The sequence below is a fragment of the Pagrus major genome, chromosome 14, assembly GCF_040436345.1.
Source record: "Pagrus major chromosome 14, Pma_NU_1.0".
Taxonomy (NCBI): Eukaryota; Metazoa; Chordata; class Actinopteri; order Spariformes; family Sparidae; genus Pagrus; species Pagrus major.
In genome coordinates this window covers 7899166-7915134 of record NC_133228.1, presented here as the reverse complement: position 1 = coordinate 7915134, position 15969 = coordinate 7899166, and the positions used below count along the sequence as shown (strand labels likewise).

Here is a 15969-nt window from a genome sequence, read left to right as displayed (position 1 = left end):
ACATTTTGAGAAATATGCTTATTAGCTTTTTTTGCTCGGAGCTGAAAGAGAAGATTGATACCACTGTCATATCTGTCTGTTAATATAACCATACAACCAGCAGGAAAGTTAGCTTAGCTTAGCCCAGCTAGCCTGGCTCTGGAAGGAAAATATCCGCCTACTAGCGCTTCTAAATCAAACAAATTAACACATTATCTGTTTGCTAAACCAATACGAAGAGTCAAAATAAAGAGGAGTGGTTCTACAAAATATTTTGTTGTTTTTACGTTTGGACAGAGTGTGGCTAACTGTTTCCTCCAGTCTTTGTGCTTATTTAAGCTAACGGTCTCCAGGCTCTTGCTTCATATTTAACGTACAGACAGTAAGTTATGAATCTTTTTAACTAACTCAGCAAGAAAGTGAATATGTGGTTTTCTAGTATCATTTTAATGATTCAGACAGCATGATTCTTAAGTTGTTTAGTCTAGCTAGTTAAGCTAGCTGAAAGCTAGTTTTGAAATAGGCTAGATTAGTTTGTAATATGCTCCAATTTGTTTTTTTTTTCAGTTTGCTCATACTTTCAAAAGTTGCACTGTCCTGTTCTGGACTCTAAAGACTAAATGACGTTATGTTTTTCTGTACCTAGCTCAGTCAGCCACAACGCCACAGCGCCGTAGATTTCATCGAGGATCAGAATGACCACCAGGTTGATGATGACCGCGGTGGCCGTCACCGTCACCCGAACATTGGACTTGGTCTCCGGGTCGGGGCTCATCGCCATCAGGGCCGACACTGTGATGCGGTAGATGATGACGCCGAAAACTGCTGAAAACGTCAAGCCAAACTGGGAGCAGAATGAAAAAAAAAAAAAGAAAGAAAATAAATTAATCATTACTCAACCGTATTTGTCCGATACTCACAGTGCAGAGCTGGAATTAATATTTCAAAGAATACATCGATGTAGGTCACTCATATATACTCATTTATGTGCGTCATATACAGCACATGTTTATTTTTCTATTTAAAGTGCTTTCATCCATACATCTGAGGAAATATCTGACTCCAAGTAGAGCATTAACCTGATTTGTATGTACTAACCATGAAGAGGATAGAGGAGACGTTGATGAAGTATCCAGGAAGACGATCCTTCCAGGTCAACTTCTCTATAGCAGCCTGACAGGAAGGACGGGGAGGGGGCAGGGGGAGAAAAGAAAGGAAAAGTTGGCAGTCAGTCGTACAGTGTCCAATGCCTCAACAACTTTTGTTGGGAAATCTGTGATGCGGGACACGGAGCCGCCTACTGAGACGTCTCGAAATAATAGAAAAGAACAAAAAAGCACTTTCATACGGTTGCTTTGATTAAAAAACAAATCTCTCAAATGTCCTGATGTGAAAAGGATTGTCACTCCTCCTTCTCCGACTTTCAAATGTTTGGTATAAGCTGAATGGGGAGCATCTGTATCTCACCGCCTCCACAGGAAACGTTGCTACGTCTCAACAGAGAGACATAAAGGAGCACAATAGCCCGTTTTACAGTCTGCATCCGACGTTTAGAGACCATGTCGGAACAAATGTTTTCATTCAATGGACCCTTAAATACCCAGACAAGGGCGCTGATATGGGAACATTTGTGTTGTTTTAGTGTTGAAATGAAAAAAAATATCGAAACTATAGATAGAGTTGTAAATATATGGAGCCAGGACTGTGACAGTGAAACACTTGTACTGGAAAAAAGTGTTTTTCAATGATTTTTGTCATGTAAGTCTATTTTCACGGACAGTTTTGTTTTCCATGTTGAAATTGTTCAGTGTCATCGGCCGTTTTCTTCAATAGCTTCCAGGTCTTTTGTCCCATTGACTCAAAATCAATGCAATCCTATACTTCTGGAATGAGACACACCTGTTTGTATTGGATTTTAGTGGAATTTCTATGTTTCATGAATATTTTAAAGAAAAATCACAATTTTTTGTGGAAACATCGGCCGTGTTTTTCAATAGCTTCCAGGTCCTTTGCAGTTTACTTAAATTTGGTCTCAATAATAAAACTGTTTCAATGCTATGTCACCATTTTGGCCTGGGGTGGTGGGATTTTAGGGGAGGGGGCAAGGAGAGCATGATTTCTCCATTCCACACAAGAATGGCTTTTATGGGTTCACCTGGAACCAAACAGCAATTAAGTCTGTTTGTCTCTGCTGTTGACTTGTCACATATCAGCTAACGTCAGCTCACAGACCAGCATAACAACAGTTAATATTACCTTTAATCCAGCTCAGTTCTATGTGAAAAAACAGACTTAACATACTTGCTGTTTTGAAGTTTCAGATGAACTTGTGGGTTTTAAGAGGGGGATGCTCTCCTTAGCAGGCCCATGCATATTGAATCACGCTCTCCTTTCCCACTCCACTCAAATCCCTCCACCATACCGAAACTGTGACGGAGCATTGAAACACCATCCTGACTGCATATAAATGAAAGTCATACATTATTCACTTTACTTTTAGATTCACCCAATTTTTTGCTCTGTCATGTCTGTACTATTTAAGAACTTTGAGATGAACTTAGGCTACCTGGACTGCTTAAAGAAAAGAAGAGAAAAAAAGTACTGTAGTTCGACATTTTGGGAAATACACAAGAGAATCTATAGCACTTGTAAACCTCGATGCTAAGTAAGCAGCAGGAGGAAACAGGACACATCTTTTTTATCAAGTATTAAGAGAACCAGATATAATGTATTAGTCAGTGAGCTCTACAGGCCAACTATTTCTCCTTGCTTCCAGTCTTTATGTTAGCCTGCTATTAGCTAAGCTAACCGTCTCCTGGCTGTAGCTCCACAACTACCTGACTAACATTAGCGTGGTATCAATCTTCTCATCTGACTCTTGGAAAGATAGCAAGAAGGCATATTCTCAAAGTGTCTATTACTTATTGTAGCCATTAAATCGATGCTAGAACACAAATTGCTCACAGGTTAATCAGTAGCTATATCAATAATCAGGTTCTAGTGCCAAGCCTGTTGTGACACTCATCATCACCACAAGGGACTGAATCCCTCACAGCTCCTTGGCTGTTGTTGACTGGCTGACCTCAGACCTCTGTGTGGAAGAAACCAAGTGCAAAGAATTTATCAGCGTGACCACTGAAACAAACAGAGGTCTGTGGCAGATGTGGTAGCTGGAAGTAGGTTTCCTCCACCATGGTGGTGGCTGAAGCAAGAAAGGGAAGACTGTAATGTGTCCAACCGGCTCTGGCAGTGGAAAGGTGAGCCAAACATCTTAATAAGAGCTATGAGCAAGACCGTTTTAAGTGAAGGCCCACGGAAGACAAATCATCAAAAACAATGTTCTGAAAACTGGATTCAATAACGAAAGTTCTGGATGGCCCGGTGCTAAAAAATGGTTGAAAGTTATGATGGAGAAGGATGAACAAACATTTCAGACTTTCCTAATGTTGTCTAACCTGGTGACTCCACCCTCATAACCCCTAAGACTAGTGTATGTGGTGTGATTCCCTGAACTTAAAACCAGCGGGAAAAGCTGACCTACTTGCATCAAAAAAGAGAGCAACATCACTGGAAGGTCAGCTTTTAAACATGGTTTAATCTCTGTGAAGACAAATGTCCATCCTCCATCTCCATCCTCAGGTATGTGACCCACTTTACCCATATACACACATATACACACATACACATACAGGAGCAGGCTCAGGAATTTAACTCACACAGATTACAGAGTGATACAGAGTCTGTAGTCTGAGGACCTTTAATACCCTTATTAGCAAGACAACAGCACCATCTAGTGAACACACTGGCACAGTGCAGCCTGCAGTACACGCTTACTCCATTTACACTGACACGACACTAAATCCCACCTGCTGCTCTTTACTTTAACATTGTTTTGTTAAACCAGTAAATATGTCATCATAGATAGTAGTCAATAAAACATGTAGTATTTAATATCAAAGAAACACTGTTTAAACTGCAACTTCCATCATCAGAAATGTCTAATAACACTAGTGAATGTGCTAATAAATGAGCCTTTTTGCTTAAAAAAGAGATGCTATGACTCATACTTGTACCTCCCAGTCAGGCTGAGAGACTGAAATAAATCAGTCACTCAGCAGGACTCTAAAAAAGTATAGAAAATAATAAAAAGGAAGTGTTTGTTTTTTTATGATCAACAACCATGTATGTCCAGCTTCTTGTCCAAAAGTCTCAATTAAGTATTCACTTTAAGATCTGCCTTTTGGGTCCTAGCCTTAATTTCAAGCAAGATATTTAAGAGCTTTCCTAGTTGTGCTTTAAACACACACACACACACATACACACACACGCTCATACAGGTTGCCGCACCTGAGGGATATTGAAGGACAAAGAGACCTTCAGACTGTGTGTGTGTGTGTGTGTGTGTGTGTGTGTGTGTGTGTGTGTGTGTGTGTGTGTGTGTGTGTGTGTGTGTGTGTGTGTGTGTGTGTCGGTTGGTGGGGACAGCCATCAGAGAGAAGGGTAGTATTAAATGGGTCAGGTGTTATATTTATCTTGTAACCTCCGCTGAGGAAAACCCAACAAAGCTTTCATCGTTTCATCGTCCCCTCTGTTCATCCTTTTCTCCTTGTGTCCAAACCCCAGTCGTCCTTTCATATACCCAGTTTTGAGACAGTGAAATTTTTGTAGTGTCACTTTAGCTTGGCAGGAGGTGTCAGTATGTTATCATAATGAGATAAATTCATTTCATAAAATAATGCTAAGGTTTAAGATATATCAAGATAAAGTGATGAATAAATATCTTGTTATATACGACAAGAATTCCTGTAAAACAACAATTTCTTTTTGCTGAAAAACATTACAAAATTGTGTCTAACTGGCATCTTTACTCGCTGGGAAGCCGACCCATTTAATTTCCTCAACAGAGCGGTAGGAGTTCACACTCTTTCTGACATTTATGGTCCTGAGGGCCTCAGAGCATTTCAAAACATGCAGTAACAATTCAGTTTACCTGCCACATCTGTCTTTTTCTATCTGTCCCCATGTCCATTTTATACAGCTCCGGCCAGCCCCAGTGGACTGGTCTCAACAGACCGCGGAAGGCGGACCTCACCTCAGATAGCACTAACCCAAATGGGAAACTAACTACTGTAGAAAATGCAGCTTGTTCCAAGAACCCAAACTATTAATTTATTCATATTAAAGGTCATACCGATAATATTTTAATGTAGATAAATATATATATATATGTATATATATATATATATATATATATATATATATATATATATATATATATATATATATATATATATATATATTTATTTTATTTTTATTTTTTTCTACATTACATCTACAATTCTGATGGTTGGATCCAGCTTCTATCAAGGTGTGTGAGTCAACAGTATAACCCCGTTGGTATCACGTGGTATACAGCAGCATCAAGAGTCTTGGTAGTTGCCAGTTTGTGGAATTTTTTTTTAAAAAAAGCTGAAGTCTACAGCAACAACTGTATTATCACATTAGCTAGTCACTCAAAATGTATTGGGCCCATTTTTTTCAAATAACGTGGGAGTGGCCAGTGGTTACAGAGCTCTGGTTGAGGGTTTCAAGCATATTATCAAAAACGATTTCCATTTGTACGGAGGGGGCACAATAATAGCTGTTATCCTACTCCATTCTGTCAAACATATAGATTTGATTTGCTGCAAATCAGGGCACAAACAACTTGGACCATGTCATTCCCGTCACATGTCTTGTGGGTGATGTTGTAATGTGCGACCCCCTGTCTCTGATCAGTGTAGTGTGTAAACCACAACTGCAAGGCTGCTGATTGCAATTTTCAACTTCTAACCTCCAAGTGGCTCCAAGTCCCAAACCTAACTGACTGTAACATCCATTGGTTGCTGCCATTTTTGTGTGTCAGACAGCTTCTCTCTCATGAAGCCCCGAGTTAACAAGGAGGAATTCCGACTTCGAGTGGCGTTCTATTGCAGTTTTTCTAGGTTTTTTTAGCTCAGAGTTGTCTGGAACGCAGCAAAAATGACCGCTCAGACTTGGAACTCTGTGTTTAGCAGAAGCATCTCTGGTGAGCTGGACTTACAGCTGCCAAGCGACTAATAGCTTGTAGATGGAAAGCTCCACATTCTGTCAATAAACAAATGTAGCATCTCGACTTCATAGACTAAACAAGCATAGAACTCTGACATTTTACACTGGAAACAAGCCATTGCTAAATGAAATCCTTATAATAATATAACTTTTCATCTGCTTTATTTGTGATCCATCAACTTGTAACCCCACTCATATTTTATCATGTTATACCATTAAAACATTGATCACACACACACAAAAAATCATCCTGTATTTAAAATCCTGTTTTACCTCTGCGGGCATGTCTCACATTATTAACAGTGACAGTTCCTAATTTAAGAAATGATTTGAAAAGTCCTGACAGAGGACTGGCTTCAGCTCATAAGTAAAACAGAAGGTAAGAAAAAAAACGTAATGAGGAACAGTGTGTCCGTCATATTATGTGGAGACTTTCAAAGCGGCAAATGAACATTATTCTGGTTCTGGAGACCTTATTTTCCTCTGAGTACAGCTTGTTTATTCACTTATGGTTTTTATTATTGCATCATTAATATTGTAAATATTAAAATTCTCTCCGAAACTACATATTGCCCCTTTAACGTTGTTTGGTATATTGTAGAATATCTTGTATTAAAAGGTGCAGCACACACTAATAAAGACAAACACACAAATAACAACTCCAGTCATAATTTAGAGATATAGTAGACGATAGATCCTACAGCACATTTCACAGTCTCAGGTACAGGATGAAATGGTCCAAGTGTGTGTGTGTGTGTGTGTGTGTGTGTGAGAGAGAGAGAGATTTCTGTGTCGCCATAGTGACGTTCACTAATCTTACCCCTGGCTTCCTGCCCAGCATGCCTCACTCCCACTCAGCTGCCCTCCCTCTGTCTCTCTCCATCTCTACTCATCCAAGTCTCTCTCTGTTTATTTAAATGTCTCTCTCATGTCTTTTCCCCTTTGTGTCTTTTCATGTCTTGCGCTCTTTGTCTTTTTTAATTCAGTCCCACAGACAATTGGTTTGAAGTCGCTGCCAAATGCTTTGTTTTTCTGCCAAAGAGGCAGGTGAAGAAATACAGTAGCTTCTGTTCATAACAGCACTTGGACGTTTTTTCAGAGCAGTCATGTTGACTTGTCAGTGCAGGAAAAGCACAGGTGTAACTAATGGCATCAATTTATGACAACTGTTTTATTTCGATGTAACAGCGAGCCAGCACTTATAATAAGCTTGTATTAATGTTATTAGTTACACCAGTGTCTTTATCTTTAAGCTGTCTGAAACACTCAGCCCTTAAGTCATTCATTTCTACCAAGGGTGTAAATCTGTAACAGAAGGTAACAAAATAGTTTCATTTTTAAAAATCACTCGGTAATGTTCTGAAGCAGCTGGGAACTGTAGTTTTTAGCAAACCTCACTCAAACAAGAGCAAGCGCTAAATTGCTGGGGACTATTTTCAGCCGTGGATTAATACGCTTTCGGCTATTAGAGAGTATCACAGACTGAAAATAAACTACAGTGTGTTCAGTGTGTGTGTTCATGGTAATCAGTGCAACAGTGTGGCTCATTCACGTGCTTTGTTTTGTTTTGTTTTTTAAAATTTTTTGACAATTTTAAACATACAACAAGGAACTTTTAACTGGTTGTGAAACTTTTTAATTTAATACTGATGCTTCTTTATTACTCACAAAATGAAACAAGACCATCAGCGAGAGACACAACGCGCTGGTGCTCACACTGCTTTTGACCACAGTGGCCGCCAGAATCAACAAAAAATGTAAGTTCCTTGTCGCTTTAAAGGAGCAATGTGTAAGAGATTACCAGAAATTTAGCTTGAACTCACATTATTACAGTGTGAAGACACGGCAGTGATGATTGCGGAGATGTGCGCTGAAGTTGGCGTGCTAACCAGCTAGTTCTGGTCCCTCCTGTCTCCTAATAACACTTTGTACCAGAGAGAGGAGACAGTCTGATAGCCCCCTTAAATTCAGCTAGCAGATATATGCCAGCTGTTAATATAATAATGTATAATAAACAAACAAAATAAACTCACATAATATCAAGAAATTAAATACTCTTCCTTACCAAGCAGAAAAATACAACCGTATACCTCCTGAATTCAAGTTTCTCTCTTTTACTGAACTAAGACGAGCTTAATTGCCTAGTTATCTAAACTAACTTCATTAAAACTCGACATTAAACTAAATTAAACTCATCAACACAGTCTTGATTTGTCTTTCCACAATCAGCTCTGATTTGGTCGAAAATTGGTCAATTCACAGAGTGAGATGTGAAAATATGCCACTGGCTCCACGGCTAACTGAGCCATGAGCCAATTAGCCAATGTTAGCCAGCCACAGCCAGGGATAGCTAACAAAGAGCAGCAACTGGTGGTGACATGTTGCCCCCTATGTTTTTGGAGCTCTGGCCATGTTCTAATTGCACCTTTTATATAGAGCTATGTGGCACTTTTAGTAGTTGGATCAAGTCATTGTTGGTTCTGGTCTTTTCAAGGGATTTGATATCAACAACAAAAATATATATCCGGCTTTATCATTTAATATCAATAATGCACTGATTATTCTCTGTCACACTTTAGCCATGTGTTAGTGTATTAGTGGGTCATACACGCACACACACACACACACACACACACACACACACACACACACACACCTGCACACTACCCAGACAGTGATAAACCCTCATTAGCAGACTGTTAGCTGTCCATCAGTTCCTGCTTTAACATGTCATTAACCACCGGCAGGGCCTAAAAAAGCTCAGCAGCTGACTGGTTACTTGACCTCAGTGAAAGTACAGGCTTCTCAGACTCAATTCTTTGTGAGTTTGTGCGTGAGACACAGTTCCTCTGTTTTCATTGATACCAACTCTATTTTTCCAAAGGAACAGGTGTCTGCCTCCTCTTCTGCTGAAGTTAAGTGCATTCTGTTCCCTCGCTGCTGGCAAATGAACGGAACGTTTTTGCACAAATGAGGCAAACTAAAAAAACAAAGCTCCATCTGTGATCATTCACAGGAAATATTTAGAATTTTGGAAGCAAAAATACTTAACAACATTGATAACCTGCACCTCCACGAGGTGAGAAATGTGGGTAGTGATATGCAAGGCAATCTTGCTTTTAGTCCAACTTGAAAAGATTGCTCTGTTTGTTGCAGTGACCATCACATATCTGGATTAACATAAAGAAAACTGCACAGAAATGTACACAAACAAAATACCTGAGGAGTTGAGACTGTAGAAGCCAGAGGATGGGACAGGAAGAGAAGAACAGATAGACTGCAGCCTGCAGGAGAGGAAAAGGAGGAGAGGAACGTGAGGAGGAAGAGGAAGAGAGGAAGTGAAAGAGGGAAAGGAAGATGATGGGAGGAGAAAAGGAGGAAGGCAAGGGGAGAGGAAAGGAGAGAAGGGAGGGGAGGAGGGGAGAGGTTACCGGTATTCCTGCAGCCATGGCAGACAGCAGCTTTTGTCTCCATCTGTCCTTCCCTGTCACTGTCCCGTCCTCCTGCTTCTCTGGCTGCAAGACAGAGGGACGGGGTACAGACAGACAGACACACACACACACACACACACACACACACACACACACAGAAACCACATTCATGCACAAATGTACTAAAACATTATTGCAATTCTGCCATTTTCTGCACACTGTACAGACCCTCTCATGTCTTTATTATGAATATGGTAATTTATCAGTTCTTTGCAGCAGCCTGTTCAAACTAATATCCAGTGTATCTGACTGTGAATGCCAATCTCAATGTCTCTGTTCATATAGCAGGCAAATCAGATTTGTTCCTCAAATCGGATCTGAAAGACCGACTGTCCACACTGTTATTTGTAAGTGATCAAGATCGGATTTTTGTGTCAACACATCACCAACATATCTGCATGTGTTGCTTTGGTAACAACGTAGGCGTCAGTCACTGCGTAAGCTTGTGACGCGGCTTTCCAACACAAAAGCATGAGGATTGGAGATCCATCATCTCGTCTCAGAGCAGCGCAAGTCCACGGACCGCTCTATGTGTTGTCTTCCAGCATGGATTCTGCTCAGCTGCTCGGAGGCACTTCCGTGACACTGGATTTGACATTTGTCGTCATTGTGTCTCGTCTTTCAAGTGACACAAAAGACAGAACGAAATAGACTTTGAAATCCGAAATGACAGGCCAGAGCGTCGGACTGAGACGCATCTGGGTCATTCACTGCCAACTCACCCACAATTCCGAACTTTTCTCAGTTCATGTCATGGATTTTCTCAGTAAAAATAAAAAAAAAAAAACGAGTCTTGTTAAAACTTCTATTAAATTCATGGGACCTTGTAAAATCCTACAGCTTTACTCCAAAGTTATGAATTTTTTAAAGTTTGGCCCTTGGAGCTAAATTTCAGCATTTATGTGACTCTTTATGTGTAGCCTATTCTCAGCCTCGCCAGTCATTTATTTTTCATAACAACAGTTATTCAATACATTGAAACATTTTGAGTGGCCCTAAAGCACAAATTCTAACTAATGGAGTCCTGTAGGATGCTTTTCTGTGGTCCAGAGGCATCCACCAAGGTTAACCTAGTGCACCACTGTTGTTTTACTAGCTTTATAGCTGTTGGCTATTGCTATTCACTCTAACAGCACCATTACTGGTATCACATTTTTTGGTTAAGGCGAACATAAATTCTCCCTTTACGCTGATGATCTCCTAGCTTTCCTATCTGACCCATAAACTCACTTCTCTCCCTTCTACAATGTTTTCAATTATACAGTTCTGCTTCATATTGAAGGTATGACTATTGGTACTTTCATAAAATATAAACACATTGAGATTTGTGATAAATAATCATCAGTAATGTGGATATAATGACTAAGTGGGTAAAGAAAAGTGTTAAAACAAGTATAACAGTCGTCTGGTTAGTTCAGAACATTACATCACTTTACTGTAATGCAGCCTTTAAAACAAGGAAAAAGACACTTATGCCATGTCACTATACAACAATATCCAAAATCCAAGACAATATATAGTCTCATATCACCATGTTATCAACATGGGCCAGCCTCAGTACCTCACAAGTTATATACGTTCCTTGGCTGTAATAGCTGACATCGAGACAAAGAACTACCCAACATAACGCCAATCATTGGAGATGATTCTCAGTGGCTGATGCCATGGTATATTTGGATAATCAACCATTTCTATTCCTTCTGGTGGGACTATGTGGTGCCTCTTCTTCTTCTTGACATACAACCACTAGATGGCGTAAGTTGACACACCCTACAACTCAAGAAAAGACAAATCACATCCTTCAGGTTTCCCACATTCCCCCCCGGGTCAGGTCTTTGTGATGGCGTGCCCGGCATCCTGTACCATGTGAAGTAGTTCCTGCCTCACTCCGAACGTGGCAGGAAGCCATCTGTTGCAAAGTGTATGTGGGCCAACGGGACTCTATGTGATTGACCCCATTTACAGACAGAATCTAGATCGTCCCAAATCATTAGATTATCACAGTAATGTCGTCCCGCACACTTTGGAAAACCAAACCATCAGGATCCATCTGGATAAACAGTAACCATCTGATTCCAAGTGTGAAGACTGAGCCAAGAGCTTCACGCTCAGATGACTGAACTGTCTGTCTCCTCACAGAAAGCACAAACAGCACAGAAAGGTGTTTTTAAGTAGAGATTTGAAACAACTTAACGAGATGTACTGTATAATGCCTTTCCAGTAATATTGCTGACAGCCAAGTCCAGCTAAAAGAAAATAATTCATATAATGTTCACATTTCATTATGCAGACATTCATGATTTATAGGAAATGTGGTCCTAAGCACTTACTGAAAAAGACAGAGGTTTCTTATCTTCCCTACCTCATTCTTTTTCTTCTTTTTCTTAATCTTCTGCTTCCTCTGTCTCTTCTGAAGGAGGATCGTCTCGTATTTTGGCCTGGGATGTTCCTGAGAGAAAAACAGGATCAACATTTTCATTTCATTTCAGTCCAGTCTTGAATTCATATTGAAGGATTCTGAAGCAGATGATTTGTTCAATTCCGATGTTTGGTGTCAATACAGGTAATTTTATCTGGCCAGGGAAAATGACTTAACATGCTGCAGTTGCCAGGCACTGATGTTGTAACTGTGTGTTTATATGGATCCACACTTGACTAGTTGTGTGTATTCAGAGTGCAGTATTAGTGTCTACATATGTGAGTTTCCTTGTGTGCTCGTATGAGTGTGTGTGTGTGCATTTATACTGTAGTTACCTCGTCCTCCTCGATGCCGGTCAGATCCCAGCTGAAGCTCAAACTGATCTGACGGCGCTTCCAGTGCTCCAGGAAAAGAACCGCTACACAAACAGAAAAATTTCTAATCATTTTGATGAAAGTCTTGTAGCTTCCCATATGTGAAAGCCCAGAAAACAATGTAGGGAGTAGACCTTTTTTTTTAATTGCATAACTGTTTCCAGGGTCAAAAACATCCTTCCAGCTTATATTTTTAACCAATTTTCGCTGAAAAATCTCCACTTTTGTAAAAGGAGGAATTCTTTAAACTGATTTTCAATTTCATTTCTTCTTGTCTGCAGAAATCAAAAAGCCCCCCCCACCCAGAAAACACAGTGGGTCTTCTCTCCATGCCGCATGTATTGAAGAGATCTGATTCATTATACCGAGCCTGCAACTCTCAAACTTCAACAAGTAGAATTTCCTTTACAAACGTGTGCTGTGTCAGCCTGGAAGTCATAAGATAGCTACAAGCAACTTCATACACATGTTCTCATTCACATACACACATACGCACTGAAACACACAGGTAACCTCACCCCACAGAGACATGAAGATGGCGAAGAAGACGGTTGCAGGGTTGTCGAAGAGGTGCGAGGCTCTGGCGGTGCCGCAGGCCGTGCTGAGGCGCCAGAAGTCACAGGCTCCGTCACACAGAGGACACATGGTGAAATTGAGACTCTCGTCACACATCTCCTGACTGAGGGGGAGAAATTAAGACATAAGTGACAGAACAACTACATGTGACAATATTTGTACAACAACCTAAAAAGGTATTGGATTGAGTCCCAGTGAAAAAGACCCAGAGATCCGTGTGCCTGTTATCAGAACCCACACAAGGCTGGGCAGCTAAAAAGGTCCAGTGATTGGACCCTCCCCAAATGTACTTTATGAAGTGAAAAAATAATAATATTACATTATTATTTGGGTCTAAAGCTATTGCCAGCCCCTTAATATATGTGCAGGTGCTAGCATTAAGGTGGGCACCGTTCACATTTGAACCTCTACCCACACAGTACTGGTTCCTGGAATCCGGTACTGTTGCCCAATGGTACCTTTTATCGGTACTTTACTTTCTTCCTGATAACAAAACTGTCATTTCAGTTGATAAAAATAAGTCATCAAATTTGACTGGCATTGCTTCAAAGCAGAAAGCTTGTAAATGACCTAGAAGCAGCTTGAGGAACTGTTTTTACTCTTTGCACCCTCCTCAAACTGGATACCTGGAATACAATAAAGAAACTGGTGGAATATCAGCACAGTATTAGACTACATAAATATGAACAACTGTGAAAAAAGCAGTAGAGGGCAGCAGTATGCTGCTGCAGCGTCTGGTCTGCCTCCAAAGAAGAAGAAACACTAGCTTTGTCTACTTTTTATACTGTAGTATTTCCCTATAATGTACTATTGGTTTCATACTGAGGTTTCAGACATGCTAAAAAAACCTCACATCCTGTTTCAGCAAACTAAATGCGCAGCAAACGCATGTTGGTAAGGAATTTCAGATAGCACTAGCAAAAATGCCAAGCTAACGTCAGCAAAGACAGTGAAAAAAGCCAAAGTATCTTCAACAACAACTTCTCCGATTAGCTAATTAATTACATAAAGATGTTGATTAGGAAGTTGATGCCTTGTCGTTCATGTAGGAGGGTTCAACTCTCTGTGAAAGAGCGCAGCGCTGGATGCAGGTGTGCTAACGTTAGCTGCGGCTGCTGCAGGGGACCTGGCTTTCAGGCTATCAAACACTTCTACACTTTTAATGTAAAACAGTTACTTATCAAAATCAAAATAAAGTATCATGTTGATATCTTAAAATAAGCACTTCTGTCTGTGGACATTACAATTGGGAAGAGCTTTTATTTTATTTATTTTAATTTTTTTTACATAAAAGCATGTCCCGATTGTAAAGTCCACAGAAAGAAGTTCAGATTACAATATATCGACTTACATGATGCAATGATTATTTAAAAATTAAATATATTTAACCAATGAGCTACAGTTTTATATGAAGTTACACTGTATTTGATTCCATGACATTGAGTTTTATGTAACATCCACCCCTCATATAAATCTGTACTCTGTAGTACCAATGTAACTCAGTCAGTACCCTTAAACGTTTGGTACCCAACCCTACCTGGCATAGCATTTAACAGGGTATATACTAAAGTAACTATAAATAAAATGTAATGGTGAGTATTTTGGTTCAAAATAAAATTCTTATTGCTACAGTATGTTGGGATGAACACTAGCGGCTGGGCCCCAGAAAGCTCTTCCCTATTTGCCCCCTTATGGACGGCCCTGTCTGTTACATTTAAGCATTAGAAATGAATGGAACTTTTAACACATAACTACAATACAAGCTTCTCTGCTTTGACCCTATTCATAGTCAGTGTAGGCTGAATTATCAGCCTTTTGCTTCATGACACACTCACATACACACACACACACACTGCCGGCTGTACCTTCTGTGTTCCTCCCACACAACCTTGACTAAAGCCAGATACAGTAGGTATCTGGGCAATCCCTGTCTAGTGTGTGTAAGGGCATGTGTGCATACATATTAAATGTGGCAGGAGGACATTTTCTGCATCCTTCTGTCGTGTTTAATCTGACATCCTGTCATTTTTATCACTTAGCATCTTCAAAGATAAATTCAGGAAGAATGTCACATTTGGTCGTCCATATTTTCCACCGTAATTCAGCTTAAACTGAGATTTTACTGGGATTTGTTTTCTTCCACAAATGAAGCTGCAGTGCATTTTTCAGTACCTGGGTATATTAGTATCCACTGTCGCCACCCCGTAGCCAAACACAATAATCCCCACGATGGAAGCTGGAACCAGCAGCTGAGTGTAAACACCGAGCCATGCGAAGTACAGGCCGATCTTCTCCCCAAAGTACTTTCTGTAGAGTCAAAAGGGCAGGAATTAGGAGGTGAGAGTGACAGCGGAGTACACAGTGTTGGCAAAGCAGACTGTGCAGCATTAAGGAGCACGCAACGCAGGAGTGAGAGTCCTAATGCCGTGTTAAAAATAAGTTTAACACAGTTTAATTTGGGACTTTCATTCATTACGCTGAGCTATTCCGATGCTTGGATTTGTGTACAACTGATAAACCTGATCCCCAAACATGGACTTAACTCAGACCTTAAATTGCCTTCTTGTTTCAAAATGTGTTTCTCTGAATATTAAATATCCATTACACAATGTGAAATAAAAGTTAAAGTTAAGAGGAAGAAAACAGTCATGGGTATGAGTTATTTAACACTCAGCTTATCTGTTTTATCAAGACTGTGTGGGTGTGGTTTGATCAGATGTGATTGACAGTGATCTGGCAACATTACAAAACAACCCCACATATTACAGCACATGCTGATTTAAATTTAGTAAGATCCTCATTGGTGCACAGAAGTATGTAACATTATGTTTTTGCAGACAAAAACAAATAAATTCATTAAATCTCTCTTTTAAAAGACTATAAACTTCAGCAGAATGTTTTGTGTTCATGTAGGACCAAGTCCTGACTGAGAAATTACGTTTTCATGGCCTTTAACCGCCACCTGCTGCTAACTGCAGCTGCTGTTGGCTACTGTAGCAAGCACGGTTAACCATGCAGCTAGCGGTCGTATTAGCTGACT

At 40.1% G+C, this 15969-nt stretch overlaps 1 protein-coding gene across 1 annotated transcript in view; it reads right to left on the bottom strand.

Annotated features, from left to right (window-relative positions):
* Positions 1–15969, bottom strand: part of ano2b (anoctamin 2b) — an 82120-nt gene that overhangs the window by 32176 nt on the left and 33975 nt on the right. The window contains exons 11-17 of the mRNA XM_073480668.1: positions 15102–15236; positions 12872–13032; positions 12315–12397; positions 11923–12009; positions 9501–9584; positions 1078–1152; positions 622–823 (exon numbers count right to left, since the gene is read on the bottom strand). Of these exons, the coding sequence (XP_073336769.1) occupies positions 622–823; positions 1078–1152; positions 9501–9584; positions 11923–12009; positions 12315–12397; positions 12872–13032; positions 15102–15236 (827 nt within the window). The remainder of the gene's footprint in view (positions 1–621; positions 824–1077; positions 1153–9500; positions 9585–11922; positions 12010–12314; positions 12398–12871; positions 13033–15101; positions 15237–15969) is intronic.